General features: G+C 32.2%; 2 protein-coding genes across 3 annotated transcripts in view; one reads left to right on the plus strand and one right to left on the minus strand.

Annotated features, from left to right (window-relative positions):
* LOC124543943 (max dimerization protein 4-like) overlaps positions 1-6,567 on the plus strand; it is a 289,206-nt gene extending 282,639 nt beyond the window's left edge. For both annotated transcript variants that reach the window (XM_047122275.1, XM_047122274.1), the window contains exons 6-7: positions 2,860-3,020; positions 3,538-6,567. In XM_047122275.1, coding sequence (XP_046978231.1) covers positions 2,860-3,020 — 161 coding nt within the window. In that variant the 3' untranslated portion in view covers positions 3,538-6,567. The remainder of the gene's footprint in view (positions 1-2,859; positions 3,021-3,537) is intronic.
* A 140-nt stretch (positions 6,568-6,707) lies between these two features.
* Positions 6,708-13,404, minus strand: LOC124543771. The gene is made up of 7 exons (XM_047122071.1): positions 13,114-13,404; positions 12,919-13,037; positions 12,760-12,840; positions 12,111-12,219; positions 11,383-11,471; positions 10,701-10,848; positions 6,708-9,633 (listed from the first exon to the last, which is right to left on the minus strand). The coding sequence occupies exons 1-7, from the start codon at positions 13,139-13,141 to the stop codon at positions 9,479-9,481; spliced, it is 729 nt and encodes a 242-aa protein (XP_046978027.1). The 5' UTR covers positions 13,142-13,404; the 3' UTR covers positions 6,708-9,478.
* Positions 13,405-14,430: the final 1,026 nt, after the last annotated feature.

Here is a 14,430-nt window from a genome sequence, read left to right on the forward strand (position 1 = left end):
ATTATGTTTCGAGAAACGATATTTGCTGATGGAAAAATACAAAACGGAAACCACACAGTTGTATGTGTGGCCAAGCTGACTTTCGCAATAATAAGTATGACTTTATTTTTAATATGTGTCTTTTGTATTGGGAATCCTATTATTGAGGAATATTCAACTAACAAACAAATACCTTTTATTTTTATACCATCTTGCGATCCTTTCAGAATACAATACTAAAAATAAATCCATATAATACTTTATTCGGATAACGAAAATTTACTTGCAAGTTACATACAATAATAATAAAGGTAAATTATGCTTATTTGAACAAATTGATTAAATCCTAGTCATACTACAGTAAAATAAAGTAACGTAAAAAATAAATATGTTTATTGATATATTAGTCAACATATCATAATATGTTATAGCAATTACCTTGTCATAGTATGTCGCAAAGTCGAATGAAATTGACATAAATGGGCACATTCCTATTGAAATTTACTCGCTGAAAGTCAAAACTACGTAACATGTACCGGTTCGAAGTTTCTAGATCAACGACAAAGTTTCGCAGGCCGTGGGAAGGCAGACACGCATTATTCGGTCGTTGTAAATGGCATACGCTGTAAGTTAGGCCCAAACAACTCACTCAACTTTTTCCCAACGAACCCAATCGAGAGGAACTACTTCTCGATTGCCTGTAACCCTAGCGCTCCCTCGCAAACAACGGGTACTTTCGGGGATCTGAATTAACGTATGGCGATCGTTTTCATTATTTTTCATGTTTATTCAAATCGGAAAAGTTTTACCGAATTGCCTTGTAAATGAAACTTCGGTACTTTTTCTCTTCTTGATTATGAACTGGTTAACTTTGGTGATTGAAGCGAGACATTATGTCAATATATTTTAATGAACATCCCAAAATTATCCAACTTTTTCTCAAATTATTCCGTCCGCTTTCTTCTTATACTTCGTAAATAAAATAATGGATATTAATTTTCCATCACAACTTACCTAAGGTACAGAAGATATATCTAAGTTCGCGTACAGTAATTTAAATCTTAAGGCGTAAACGTAGAGGCTATTATGGAATAAAAATGCACAACATACGTGCTCACTGTATGACAAGTGTGCGATACGATTTAAGCTAGTTCAAATAAAAAAAGAGATATCATCCGCCGTGCCTCGGAGATTAAACGGGATATTGGATGTGATCGCAGCAGATACTAATTTATTTCATAGTCATCATTTCGTAAAATGCCTACAAAGCAGTCAATTTAATTTAACTTTTCGTGAGAATGATCGCAACTCGAGACCAACTCAATAAAGTAGCGACCGTGAGCAGGGAACAAAGAGATCGTGTTTACGAAGATGGAATTCAATTAAGACAATACCAAAAATTTAATCAAATGTTGTCGTCGAAAGCAATTCCTAATCATAAAATACTTAAACGTAAACCGTAAACACTGTATTCAACGGTGCCGTCGGAATTAAAGTTGAGATTACAGATGCAGTTACCGAAATAGCTTTGCCCGAATATAATATTACGTTGGACAATTTTCACCGTCGACTGGCGCGCAAGTCATGCAGTCACGTTGCATTTGGGGATAAAATTTATGCATTTTGGACAAGACGTGGTGTCGCCGGTTTCACGGACCACGGGTTAAATGGGTCAACACAATTTCGTAGTTTGACTATCGGAAGAGGTCAAACAGATCCCACTTGAACTGCGGTGCATTGACTTTATGTGCTTCAAATTATGGACGATTGTTCAAATAGAGCTTCGATTTAATGGAGCTTGTAGTAAGTTATAACATACTTAAAACCGGTGAAAACAAAATTGAATTATAGAATATATTTTTGCATTTAATATTCATTTTATTGAATAAAATGTTATTCTATTGTAGTTGATAATAAATTGAAATTTTAAACATAAAATCATGAGAGCATATAATGAAATATATCTGAATATTGTTCAGCGGATTGGATAACGATAATTGTTTCTTTGTTAACGTTCAGTAATAACATTCTATTAAAATGAACTACAAATAGGAGACAAAGAAAATTGTTATAATGAAATTGCTTCTAAGCAATTAATTAATTTTCGAAGACGACTTTTAAAGTATGTCATCCAACATTGATTAATTATGTAACTTTGGAGATGCATAAATTATAACAGTTTATGAAGCAAAGCCCGCTGCGAATAGATTTACATATATCAGATTCGCTAAGCCAGTATTTTGATCTCAGCAGAATCGAATCATCTCAGAGATTACTCACACAGACATGCTTATACTCCCTAGGGATTAAGTTATCGATTCTATCATGTCGAGAAGTATGTGGGCGGTACCTTAACGTTGTAGCATGGATTTATGTAGATAATCTAGACGCAGACCCAACATTTACGTAAGATCGATCCGACCAAGACTTAATTTATTGCTCTATGAATTTGTAATTCATGGTGACAATGCCTTGGGAATCTTTCGTTAGATTCAACTGTCGATCTATGGGACTGCTATCGACCGCTTCTGAATTTAACTTGACTTGGGATATATGTACATACACAAATACATACAAACTGACCCCTAAGATCTGCATATTTCCTAAATACATATATTAAAATAAATCGAATTCAATAAGTTACTACTACAGTATGGCTATTCTGAATTAAGAAATTCGAATCTCACCGCAGAACACGAAAGTGAAATGTAAGAATGTGATTATATTACAAACAGACACTCCAAACTAGATGTAGGTATATAGGCTCTAAATCCTACACCTAAAACTTAAACTTTCTTTCGAGAAAATCGTGCGAACAAACATCTGTTCATATATTGATATACTGTGAATTCTGTTACATTTTTGTTTTATAATTTCCAGATGAAGTTGACGTGATTGGCTACACGTCGAACCAGAGTGATAGTGAGTCGCTAGTGTCGGGGCACAGCGGCGACAGCGGGGTCGGCGTGGCGCGCGGGCGACGCTCGCGACGTAGCAAGCCTGCGCGCGCGCACCGCGTCACGCGATATACCAGGGTGTAGGTAAGCTGGTTATTGATTGAATTCATTTATAAATCTTAACATGAGATATGCAATGTTGAACATAAATGAGAATTATATTTCTAGCTTTGGTACCTTTCATATTTGCATTAATGTATAATATATTTTTTTATTATATTTTAATAAATCGACGGGTCCCAAGAATAAAATCTTATGGAAAAATAAGACAAAATCGACTTTATTGTTAATTATTAACCTGTATAACATTAACTACAAGGTAGTGTGTTTTTCTTTTAAATTAAGTGTTTACTTTTTGAGATAACCAGGAGAACAATACCGTATATGAAATACCGTATATAAAAAACTTAGTTTTACAAAACTTTAAGCCATCACACTGTAAAGTAGGAATTTCGCAGATACGATTTTGTTCTTGGGACCCGTCGAAATATTAGTTTGCCTCTTTCGAATTATATTATAGAAAACACTAGACTTTTTTTGTTCAATGAGAAATCTGTCGAGGCATTGAGGTAGAGTATACAGTGGTTTGTCGTCGTTGCAGGTGAGCGCGCGCGGCGCGAGCGCGGTGCGGTGTGCGCGTCTCCGCCACCAAGCGACTGTCTTCGTGTTAACAAAACAATCGTAGGACATTTTGTTGGTACATGTACTGAGGCGAATGTTGTTCGTGACTGAGTGGGGACCCCGTCCCGGGAGTGACTCGCCGGAGATTGTCTGCGCCCGCGCCGCACACACACACTACTCGACACACACACCTCCGCGATCCATTACCGAGTACAAAATTGCCAAAAAAAAAATGTATAAACAAGTTAATTTTTCTCTCTCTTCTGCTCTTTGGTGTTTAAACTTGGACTCTTGCAATCACCCGCTTCACTTCATCACAAACGGGGCTCGACCCCGGACATGAAAAATATTTATCACATTTTTATTTCATTATTTCTTAATATATTTATAAATTACATGTTTATTCTTTGGAAAGTGCGTTTTAATTCCTTAGGTACTTATTGTTATTGATATCCGGAAATGATGTCGCGAGAGCGAATGTTTTTTTAGATATCAATTTTATATTTTGTATATAATTTTATTTTTTTCTTGTATAATTTAATCAAATAGATTTTAGATCTGTGCGTGTTGGACGATCTAACCGCTGCGAAATTATTTGGTTTGTCATCTTACATGACAGTCCACCAAAAATATTTAAGTTCTAACGAAACATATTAACGAGAAGGTACTAATAGCGCGGCTATGGGATTTTAATGTAATTTCGCATAGACCGCTCGTTCTCCGTACCTCATTTGCAAGTCGTGGCGCTGTCTCTGACGTCGCGACCGCCATTTGCAAATGACGTTACATTCGATTTTTCAAAATGGCGGACAGCGTTTCGTCAGAGAAAGACACGTTTGCAAAATCGCTAACATTGTTAAGTATTAATATAGAATGTTTATGATCTCACTTCATTGTCACAGGCCTGTGCGAGTAATGTGTTTCTATATATTATTTTTCATTATATATTAAATCGCGGCCAGTTAAATTAGATATTATTTATGCATTATAGATAACGAATATGACCAAATTTATCATTTGACACAATTGCTCGCATGGTTTTTAATTTATGTGGACACACACATACCAAAAATAATATTATATTGAATGAAAAGCTGGACAATACACTGTGTTGATAAAATGAAACCTTTGCTAGGAGACATCTATATTAAACGATATATTTTTGTTATGACTATTGTATCTTATAATATTAAATTGTTAATTCATTTTACTATGTATGGCTGGTTTGATTGTATTGTTTAAAGGTATTTTTCAACGACAATATGTTCAATGGACCTTCGCTCGATTCAAATCTCAATCGCTTCCTTGGTCCTGCAGAATGTTAGATTTTTTTTGAATTCATAAATTTATTGTAAATTGTTTTAGGTATGGATGTTATAATAAGTATAGTTATAAACGTATAATTATTGAAATGACAGTCTGATCTCTTAACATAATGCGTTATCGGTTAGCGGCTGAGCCGCGTGTGTCCGTCGGGTGCCACTCACTCTAAAAAACCTGTAATGTCACGGTTGAAATTCCCGCCAAAATATAATAATTATTCTGTCAATGTCTCAAAAAGTTTTTGTTGTTTTTGAAAATCAAAAATTAATTAAAGTTATATTATTTAATTGAATCAACGAGTATGTCTAGTCGATAATAAAATACATTAAAAATTTCAACTCAAATGAATTTTACGGTTACGTTTTGGCGCGTATTTCAAACGTAATATTATCTGTGCCCGATGCTTGCATCAGCTTTACGAAAGCTGCGGCCTTCAGAATTAGCTCTTTAGACGGTTGCGATTCCTTGCGGAGAGTTTTATTGCAATGTTACAAAGAATATTTTAAGTATATGGCCAGTAACAATGGCGGTCACACAACGTCTAAAGGGTTCAATGATCGATAGCCTCAGCTGCGTCTGTCATATCCTGCCTCAAATATGTCGAAAGAAGAAAAAAATATTTATCTTTTGGAAATTAATATATCACAAATTTTATTTATTTATAAGGCAGTGCTCTGTCGATTTAATTTATACCGTACCAGTGTTTCGCTTCAACTCGCACGCCTGACCGTCCACGGACGACCTTCGCGATATCTCATTCACGTTTCATTTGCAACCGAGTGTAAATGGCTAGAAGCGGCGACGGGACGCTCTAAGAGTACAAATTCTGTATAAGCCCCTACTTGAGTGTTAATTCTAAACGTTAATTTTAATCACGAAACAGGGAGAAGGTATCGTCAGAGTACGAATAGTGTATAAGCGCGCGGGCGACGGTCGTAGCCTACGGTGCAGCTCTGCCTTTGATGTTGTCTCTTCCTTAACTGAATCGGTATCCTATTGCTACAGTGACTTTGATTTGCGATATCTTCCGACTGTACCCTTCTTCTCGTAGACGTATCGAGCGCGTAGAGCGCCTTATATACAGGTGTATCACTGTAACGATAGGGTATTAGAAGCGGTGCGTGCTCTGTACGCGCGCATCTCATTAGATAAGAAAAGTGTTATTAGAAACAAATTGCAATAATAGTCGCCCTCCGGCGCCGCTCCGCAGCACAACCCAACTTAGTCGCTGTAAATTAAAATTAGTCCGGCGTTGTAAAAATATCACCGATTTGTAAATATTTGGAGCCAAAATTTTTATACAAATTATTAAATAGATATATTCTTGGACCAAGTTGATGGCGGAGCGGCGGCGCGGGCCGGCGACTGCGTGGGCGAAGCCACGGAGCGCCCGGGACGTCGGCGGAGCGCCATTATTCGGTTTGACGTTTCCATTGTCACGGGCGTCGGACTCGCATACATTGCGTTCGCCCGACGCGAGCGCTTCGAACGAAACCTCCGAGTATTCGTTATCCAAGATGGCGGCACGCAGTCATTCGTTGTCTGATCGTAGAGGCAAACATTAGGTACTATTGTGACTACTGCTGATGTGACTTGGCAGCATTATTCTATGTAATTGACGAAAGCACATATAATTTACTATATGTAAAAAGTTATAGAATTAATTTAATAAAATTATAAATAAATATTATTGTCTATTCATTTTCCCATCCCAAAAGAAAGTTATATCAGAACACTTAAATTCAGTAGTATTAGACGAAAATTAAAAGCGTAGATATCGCTTTGTAGCAGCGTAACCAAATAAAGGATTTAAAAAAAACAACAATATCTCCAGTTAATATTTTATTTCCATACACAATCAAATATCAATATTATTAAAACATCGACCAGCGATGGAACAAGACACGATTTTAACGATGTATAATTGGAACAAACAACAGAAAAAATTACAAAATGGTGGAGGTTTTAAAACTACATAATTTGAGACTTTAAATTTTACAAAGAAGAATATGAACTTTACAATACTTCATTTGTTTATTATTAATATCGCATGTTAATTAACAAATTCGATTATACTTATCAAAAACTCATTAAACAGATATTTCAAAATCAATAAAAATCCACGGTCCATTTTTTTAATTTAGTGTCAACTACAATATATTTGTGCTTTCATTTTTAATCTACGAAATTCCTACAACGATTTTCTTAACGCTAATGAGTATTTAAATCAACTTAACATTCATAAAGATAAAACAACACAACATTCTCAGCGTCTCAGCGCATTTAAGCTCGCGTGATCACCCTATAGGTTGTCTGTGGTCTTTGACTATAGGTTAGTTAAAAAAAAGCGCGTGCAACCCAGTACACGTGAAGAGTAAAACCTTTTTTTACGAAAAAGACTTACAGTCGTTGACCTTAAAAAATTACTCGTCGAAGAAGTTTAACTTCAAATATTTCCAATTTAACAACTTAGTAAAACCTTTATAAATTAAAGTTACTAAATATTTAAAAATAAAAAAAGATTAAATTTGTAATAACTTTGGAATATTGAGGTACGTAAAAATAAAATTTATAAAATTAAAAATAAATGGCGACACCTATTATTATTTATATAATGTAAGATTTAATATTATACATATTTAATGGTCTCTTTATGTAATATATAAGTAAGTTTTAAAACTACCTTATACATATTTAATTTACAAAACGGAATAATCTTTTAGCCTTATCACTATTAGCACGAATATTGAACGTTTTTAAAGAATATACATAATGTACGAAGTAAAATATTTATTCAACCTATTTCAATAAAAGGAAAATAGTAAGAACTACTATATAGTATATCTTACATAAAAATATATATCGGATTTTTATTCAACAAATTAGTAAAGAAATAATATTGAAATCTTTAAACATTTAACTAAATGTATTATAAATAATAATCACATAGGAAAACCCAGGTGTAATCACTAATGCTTCTGACAAGGCGGCCCCTTGACAATTTAAGACCCAAAAATTATGAACCGTCTTAAAAAAAAAAATATACTATAACAAAGAAAAAAAACACTTTTATATACTTAAATATTATATGCTTTGCTAGTTTTTATTAAAAACAATTTAAAAAATATTCTAAAAGAAAACCAATAAAAATATTTGTGAAATAATTGACTAAACGTAATTGATATATTATAAAAAAATTAAATCAATCAATAAGATATTAAATTGTAAAAAATATCGATACCAGTATCGCATCACTAGTAAATATATTTTTTGCTATAAAAATCTGGCAACACTAAGTCGAAATTACTCGAATATCGATAACTACGCATTGACTACATTAGGAATTAATACTAGGATGAGCATTTAGGAATGTGTTGTAACATTAAATACACTACCCCATTGGCTTCCAATCCGTTATATATTTAAAACATACAATATTGAAACACATTTTCAGTAATACATAATAATATACACATAATAATTATGACAATACTAATATTCATTAAAAATACTTATGCTTTTTTTATAGTTTTATACAATTCTTAAAAAGATTATCAATTCCTTCTATTTAAAAGATCGTGATTCAGCCATTTCACTATTATAATACTGTTATGTTTGAATTTTGTGGGAAACACTTTCTTAAAAAAAAAAAACATTATAAATATTATGAGCATTGGTATTCGATTTTTGATTTTTTTTAATTAAATAAGTGTGTATCTGTTTGTACTGCAATATTAACGTCAAACTTTTGTTAAATTTTCACACCATCGTTTTCTAAACTAAAAAAAAAAAAACATGTCAAAGGTAATATTGAACACATGGCGTACATAATTAATATAATTTTATTTATTTTTTTTGTTATCTATGTAACACATTCCACCTTCTTTCTCTCTATAAGTAAAGATCTCAATGACGCAGCACACTAAAATGCCAAAAAGTTGCCATAACAAATAACATAGATTGTCTACTTTCCTACAAGCTTTCTTTAATTTAATATCACGTATTTTTATTTTATTTTATTTTTTGTTTTAATAAATTAATTTAATATATTTATGTTAATACTTAATTATCATTTAATTCTCTCTCGATATTTAATGGAATTACATATAATTAATGCGCCTAAAATTTTTCAGAAATAATACTTAATAATATTAAACATTATAATTTTATATTTAACAAAAGATAAAAATAAATGTTTATACGTTAGTATAATAAAAAATATACTAAAATACCAACGTAACTTCATTATAAAATAAGGGCACCATTAAAAGCAAGCATCTACAAAATTCATTAAACCGCCAATAGAACGAAGGTTCAATACACGAACTTCACAATATTCTTTATAATAATATACGCAATGTAATTTATTGCGAGCGAGAATAGTGCATAGAGGATAATATTTTCTTGCACAAATGTATCGAGCATAAATACCAACTCGCAGTTTTTACCCAACAATCCTTAACCAAGGACATCGCACCGCAAGGATTTACAAGACTCTTGCATTGCTGTTGTATTCCAACATAACTTGCTCATGTATTGCAGCAAGGTGAAGTATGTTGCATGGCTAGAATGATCCTGTTATTATAACGTGACTTGCCTTACTTGTCGCAGTCTTGGACCAGTTTAACGCTGTCCTCGTCACGTCGGTTGGCGTGGGGCCGTCGCAGGGGCCTCGGGTGTTGCAATATGGAAAACTTGTCCGTCTGTTGCGCATTTGGTTTTTTACTGAGTGCGGTACGGAGATGACTTTCGCCTGAAATATAAGTTGAAATTTTGTCGGTTATTTTGAGAATTGTTTTTATCATCAAACTTATTGAAAATATGAGGAAAATGTATCTAATTTCAACGAAATAGCACAACATGGGCATACAACAATCCACTTTGGAAATGCGTGGGAGAAGTTTGGAAACCTCTCAAAGGGAGAGAAAGCCCAACAACAATAGGAAATTTACAGGCTGCACATGTTGTTGTTGGCTGATGAATTTGAATTTAAATAAGATAATACAGATTCTTTGCGATTTGAATATATGAAAGGGATATATATATAAGACGCAGTCGATTGAACTAGCCTCAAAATTTACACAATCATCATAAAAACAAGATAGAATGATAATCACCATTAAATAACCAAATATCGGAAGCAAAATAAAAACCTTCACTGGAGGACACGCTTTACTGGCTGTTACGGAAATTATTCACTGAATGGAATATGAAAAAATATCAAGAGGCTGAATGTCAAACAGCCTTTGTCTTTTTTCTCGGCCTCGGACATAAAAATAAAAACCGGTAGCGTTTATGTTTAGTGACATCTTGAAAAGAGACGGAAGTGTGCAACGGGAAATCGCGCGCTTTTTTGAATTAACCAATGAGAGCGCGGTGCCGGTTGTTATTCAAATACCGACACAATATTCCGAGATAATTTGATGTTATCGTTACCACAGATGTTACAGCATATGCGACTGCTTAAGACTATATTTTTTTTTTTTTATAAAAATATTTTTTTAATTATTTATGTAATTATTTCATTTAAGTTATTATAATTTTTATATGTCTAAAAATAAATTGAATAATTTATGTATGCAATATATACATTTATATATTAAAATGTATTATTAAAACATTGATATATAAATTATTTGGATTAAATAATTTTTTTTTATATACAACCAACTGTGAAAAATCTTATTCATGATTACAGATACACCTTTTCCTTGAGCGTGTTGGTGAAGCAAAGTAATAAGATTTTTTAACCGAAAATACCCTAAACGCGCATATTTTAACTCAAAAAAAATTATCATGGAAATGACTTCAGCTACCCACCCGGTAATGACAAAGGACGGCCACACAGGGTCAGGTCATGTGACCTCGGGGAAACCGATCTGGAAGACCGAGGTCGACTAGGTGTGTTATTGTTCTTCGATTCTTCACTCCTGGTGCCGCGGCGAGGGGAACGTGATGGTAACAACTCCTAAATAAACATATTTTAATACACAATTAATAAGAGTAAGATTTCTTTATGTGTTAACTTTACTAATATTATATAAAGGAATTAAAATAATAATATACCTAAAATAATTATTTACATTCGTGAAAAGTTGCTATATAGCACTTACTACAGATTTAGTTTACATTATTTCTTTTGTTAAACTAATTTCTTTCTTTTTAAAACAACTGTGCAGTGTGTACATATTATATATAAAATATAAACCTATTCTCATTGATTTCTTGTCTACTTTTGTACATAGAAAATTACTCAATTATTCCTACAAATAAAAAAGAATAAAAAAACTAGAAAAAATCTTAACCATCAATTGCTAAGTTTTGTCTATGTATGCAAAATTATAACTAATTTTTTTTCTTAAATATAAAATAATACACACAATATACATAATAACATACAACAATCTACACACATACTAACAACAGTCACCCAACACCGAGACATGCAAAGCTACAAACGAGACAAATGCAAACATCACCGGATGACACATAAGTTAGTAACCTTTTCCTGGGAATTGACCGAGTAAGCACTATACGAGACGGGTGTGTCAGCGAAGTCGAACGCACTGGAGGCGCGGTACGACAGTGAGTCTTCATCCAAGCAGCGGGAACAAGTTAATTTGTTAATACATTTTATACAGTTTCATCGTGATGAAAGTTAGCGACATTAAAAACAAAAGCAAGGAAGTCTTTTAAATACAGCCTACTATTAATGCTCTACATACCTTTAGTTTTATTTCAAAATGTTAATCACAATTAATTTTTTACAACTATAAATTTCTTAATTTGACACGAAAATACCATCAAATTAATCATTTAAAGAAAAAACTACAATGTTATTAAATGTTTCATTAATTCTGTGATCTGTTACTAAAAGAGCCAAGGCATGTTTTGAGTACACTGTACATATATATAATAATTATTAATTATACCAAAACAGCATAATCTCAACATTACTAATAGCAATGATATCAGAACCATGTTTACTGTTTCTGAACAGTTAATATATGTTGGTAACAATGGTAACAGATTAACAAAAGTAAGGGTTTTTGGATCTTGTAGCATCAGAGCACAATTATACTTCAGTAAATTTAAGTTAATTTAAAACATTATTTGAATAACTCTGAACTAGTATTAAAGTCATTAAAAGGATAATAATTACGATTAGTCTGACTTTGTTAACACTGGCATAAAAAATTTAAAAGAAGCAATAAAATGAGGCAAGGATACCGTGTGGCCAGCAACTTGTTGGTGGTGGTGATCTTATTAAGTGTTCGTGGACCTCCTTAAGAGTCATGGGATCATCCTCGACGAAGTCTAAAGCTGCACTACCAAACTCCTGAAATTATCACAGAAAGAATTTCAATATTTGATAAAATTTACCATGAATAAATAAAAATAGAACTGTTATCACAAAAGAAAAATACAAAGTTATATTTTTTTTTTGTGATAACATCAACAAACTTCATATATTTTTTACGAAGCTTCGTAACAAATAGTTACAATTTAAATTCATGTCTTATCAGTAAAAATTAACTATATATATATATATATATATATATATAATAACTTACATATTAATAATATCATCCTTTAATTAAGACAGGGAAGCACACTATTTTATTTCACCAATAGGAATATTTTTCTCTCATACTATAATACTAACTAGTTTGTTTTCATTGTAATTTGTACTCTAATTTAATTTTTCATCATATAAATAATGAATTTATTCTTTTCTCTGTATGAAAATGAGAAGAATGAGCAATAAAAAGTGACATAACAAGTAAAACATACATTATATAAAGGTCATATGCATGTTTAGTACAGTTGGGGCTCAAGTCACAAAGTTTACAATGAATTTTAAATAAATATATCTTACCTGTGACATTAGAATTGTATCATCCGACTCACATTCCTCCGCATGACTTTCGATTAAACTCTCTCTGCTTGCCATAACTTGCTGTAATTGTTACATAAACAATTATAACTTATTAAAAGCAGGTAATTTTATATATGAATGTATAGTTTATAGATATACCTGGAGATATGGATTGTCTTGTCTAGAAAGCCTTAATGCTTCCATATCTTGAGCGATGTTTCTTGTACGTCCAGGAGTTAAGAGAACAGCTGGCGATCCACTTATATTTGGTGTTAGAACTAAAACAAACAATACGATACAAAAAGGGCAGTGTCTTTGTAAATATATTTCTTTATAATTCATGTCATTACATACCTGATAGTGAATCGTTGCTAGCCTGCATTTTAAATATATAAAGTGAAATCAAAAAATGGGAAATACATAAATTTCCGTACACGATAAGCTTTTTTTAAAAATTATAATTATGTATAACACTAAGACACAGTTAAAACATAAATTATTAACTCTTATTATAATAGATAAAAGCGTCGCCTTGTTGCTGTTATTTTAAATGTATATTATTGTAAGTAAACTAGCATTTGGCAAATAATGTGCGAAAACGATTGATAATTTCGTGTAATAATTTGACACTAGCTTTTTTAAAGGGATTTTTCATAGTGAGGCAAAGGTATTAATTGTAACAGATTAAAAAGGCGACTAAAATTGTACCACAGAGAAGTAAGAATACAGAAAGTATAACGTAAACACGAAAAGCCTACTCAAAATTCTTAACATTACCTAAATATTTGACGAATAAGGGCTCGTTTTCATAAATGTTTAGTTATTAATATAATAAAAAGGAACAATGGATCATCAACAATAACGTTTATTGCTGAAAAGATGTTTATTTTATATTATAATCAATACATGATGTATTATTGTATCCTAAAACTGAGTCGAGATGGTCTAGTGGACGGAAATATAAATTGAAAATTATAGGTTCAAACCCAGAGAAGGGATGGGAATTATTTTAAGGAATGCTTATTTTATTTATAACCCGACTGTCGTGTATGTAGTACAAATAAATATAAATAGTTAACCTGCATGCGATGGAAACGATTGTGTCACATACTCATATGCATCCACCATCCTGTATTGATACATGGTATGCAAGCAGCGTGGAATAAGATCCAAAGCATCCCTACTCGTGGTCCAACTTTAGGAAATTTACAATTTATTACTTTACTTTATTAGAATTGAAACTACTTTTAAAGCCACATAAGAAAGAAACCATATTATTTTCTAAGCCTTGTGTGAAACGTCTTACACGATGCTATTTAACTAATGGAACGTATGAGTTATGCTTATTAAAATAGTAATATAGACATACTTAGAGGTATATTAAAATAACATACTAATCATTCTTAGCGAACTTGGTATGTGCGATTGGAATTGTAAAATACCGTTGAAATTAGAGTAAAGCGTTGTTATTGCTACTAATATAATATTATAACAAAGCTTTATATTACGCGCTTTATATATATCTGAGGTAAATGAAATAAAATAAAACGGTAACTTGTACATTTTAATTAAAGCAGCACTGTTAGCAAAAAAAAGTAATACTAGCTTTTAACTGCAATTCCGTTGTCGAGTGACCTAACTTTGTAAGTGTCATTAAAAAGTTTCTATTTT

This window comes from Vanessa cardui, chromosome 3, assembly GCF_905220365.1.
Source record: "Vanessa cardui chromosome 3, ilVanCard2.1, whole genome shotgun sequence".
NCBI lineage: Eukaryota > Metazoa > Arthropoda > Insecta > Lepidoptera > Nymphalidae > Vanessa > Vanessa cardui.

What these genes read in the sequence shown, in the direction of transcription:
- LOC124543771 (XM_047122071.1), bottom strand. Translation starts at nt 13,141, where the DNA reads ATGCAGGCTAGCAACGATTCACTATCAG. An exon ending in ATACAATTCTAATGTCACAG is followed by an intron (nt 12,220 to 12,759) that starts GTAAGATATATT and finishes TGATAATTTCAG; the next exon opens with GAGTTTGGTAGTGCAGCTTT. An exon ending in CCGTCCTTTGTCATTACCGG is followed by an intron (nt 9,634 to 10,700) that starts GTGGGTAGCTGA and finishes CTTATATTTCAG; the next exon opens with GCGAAAGTCATCTCCGTACC.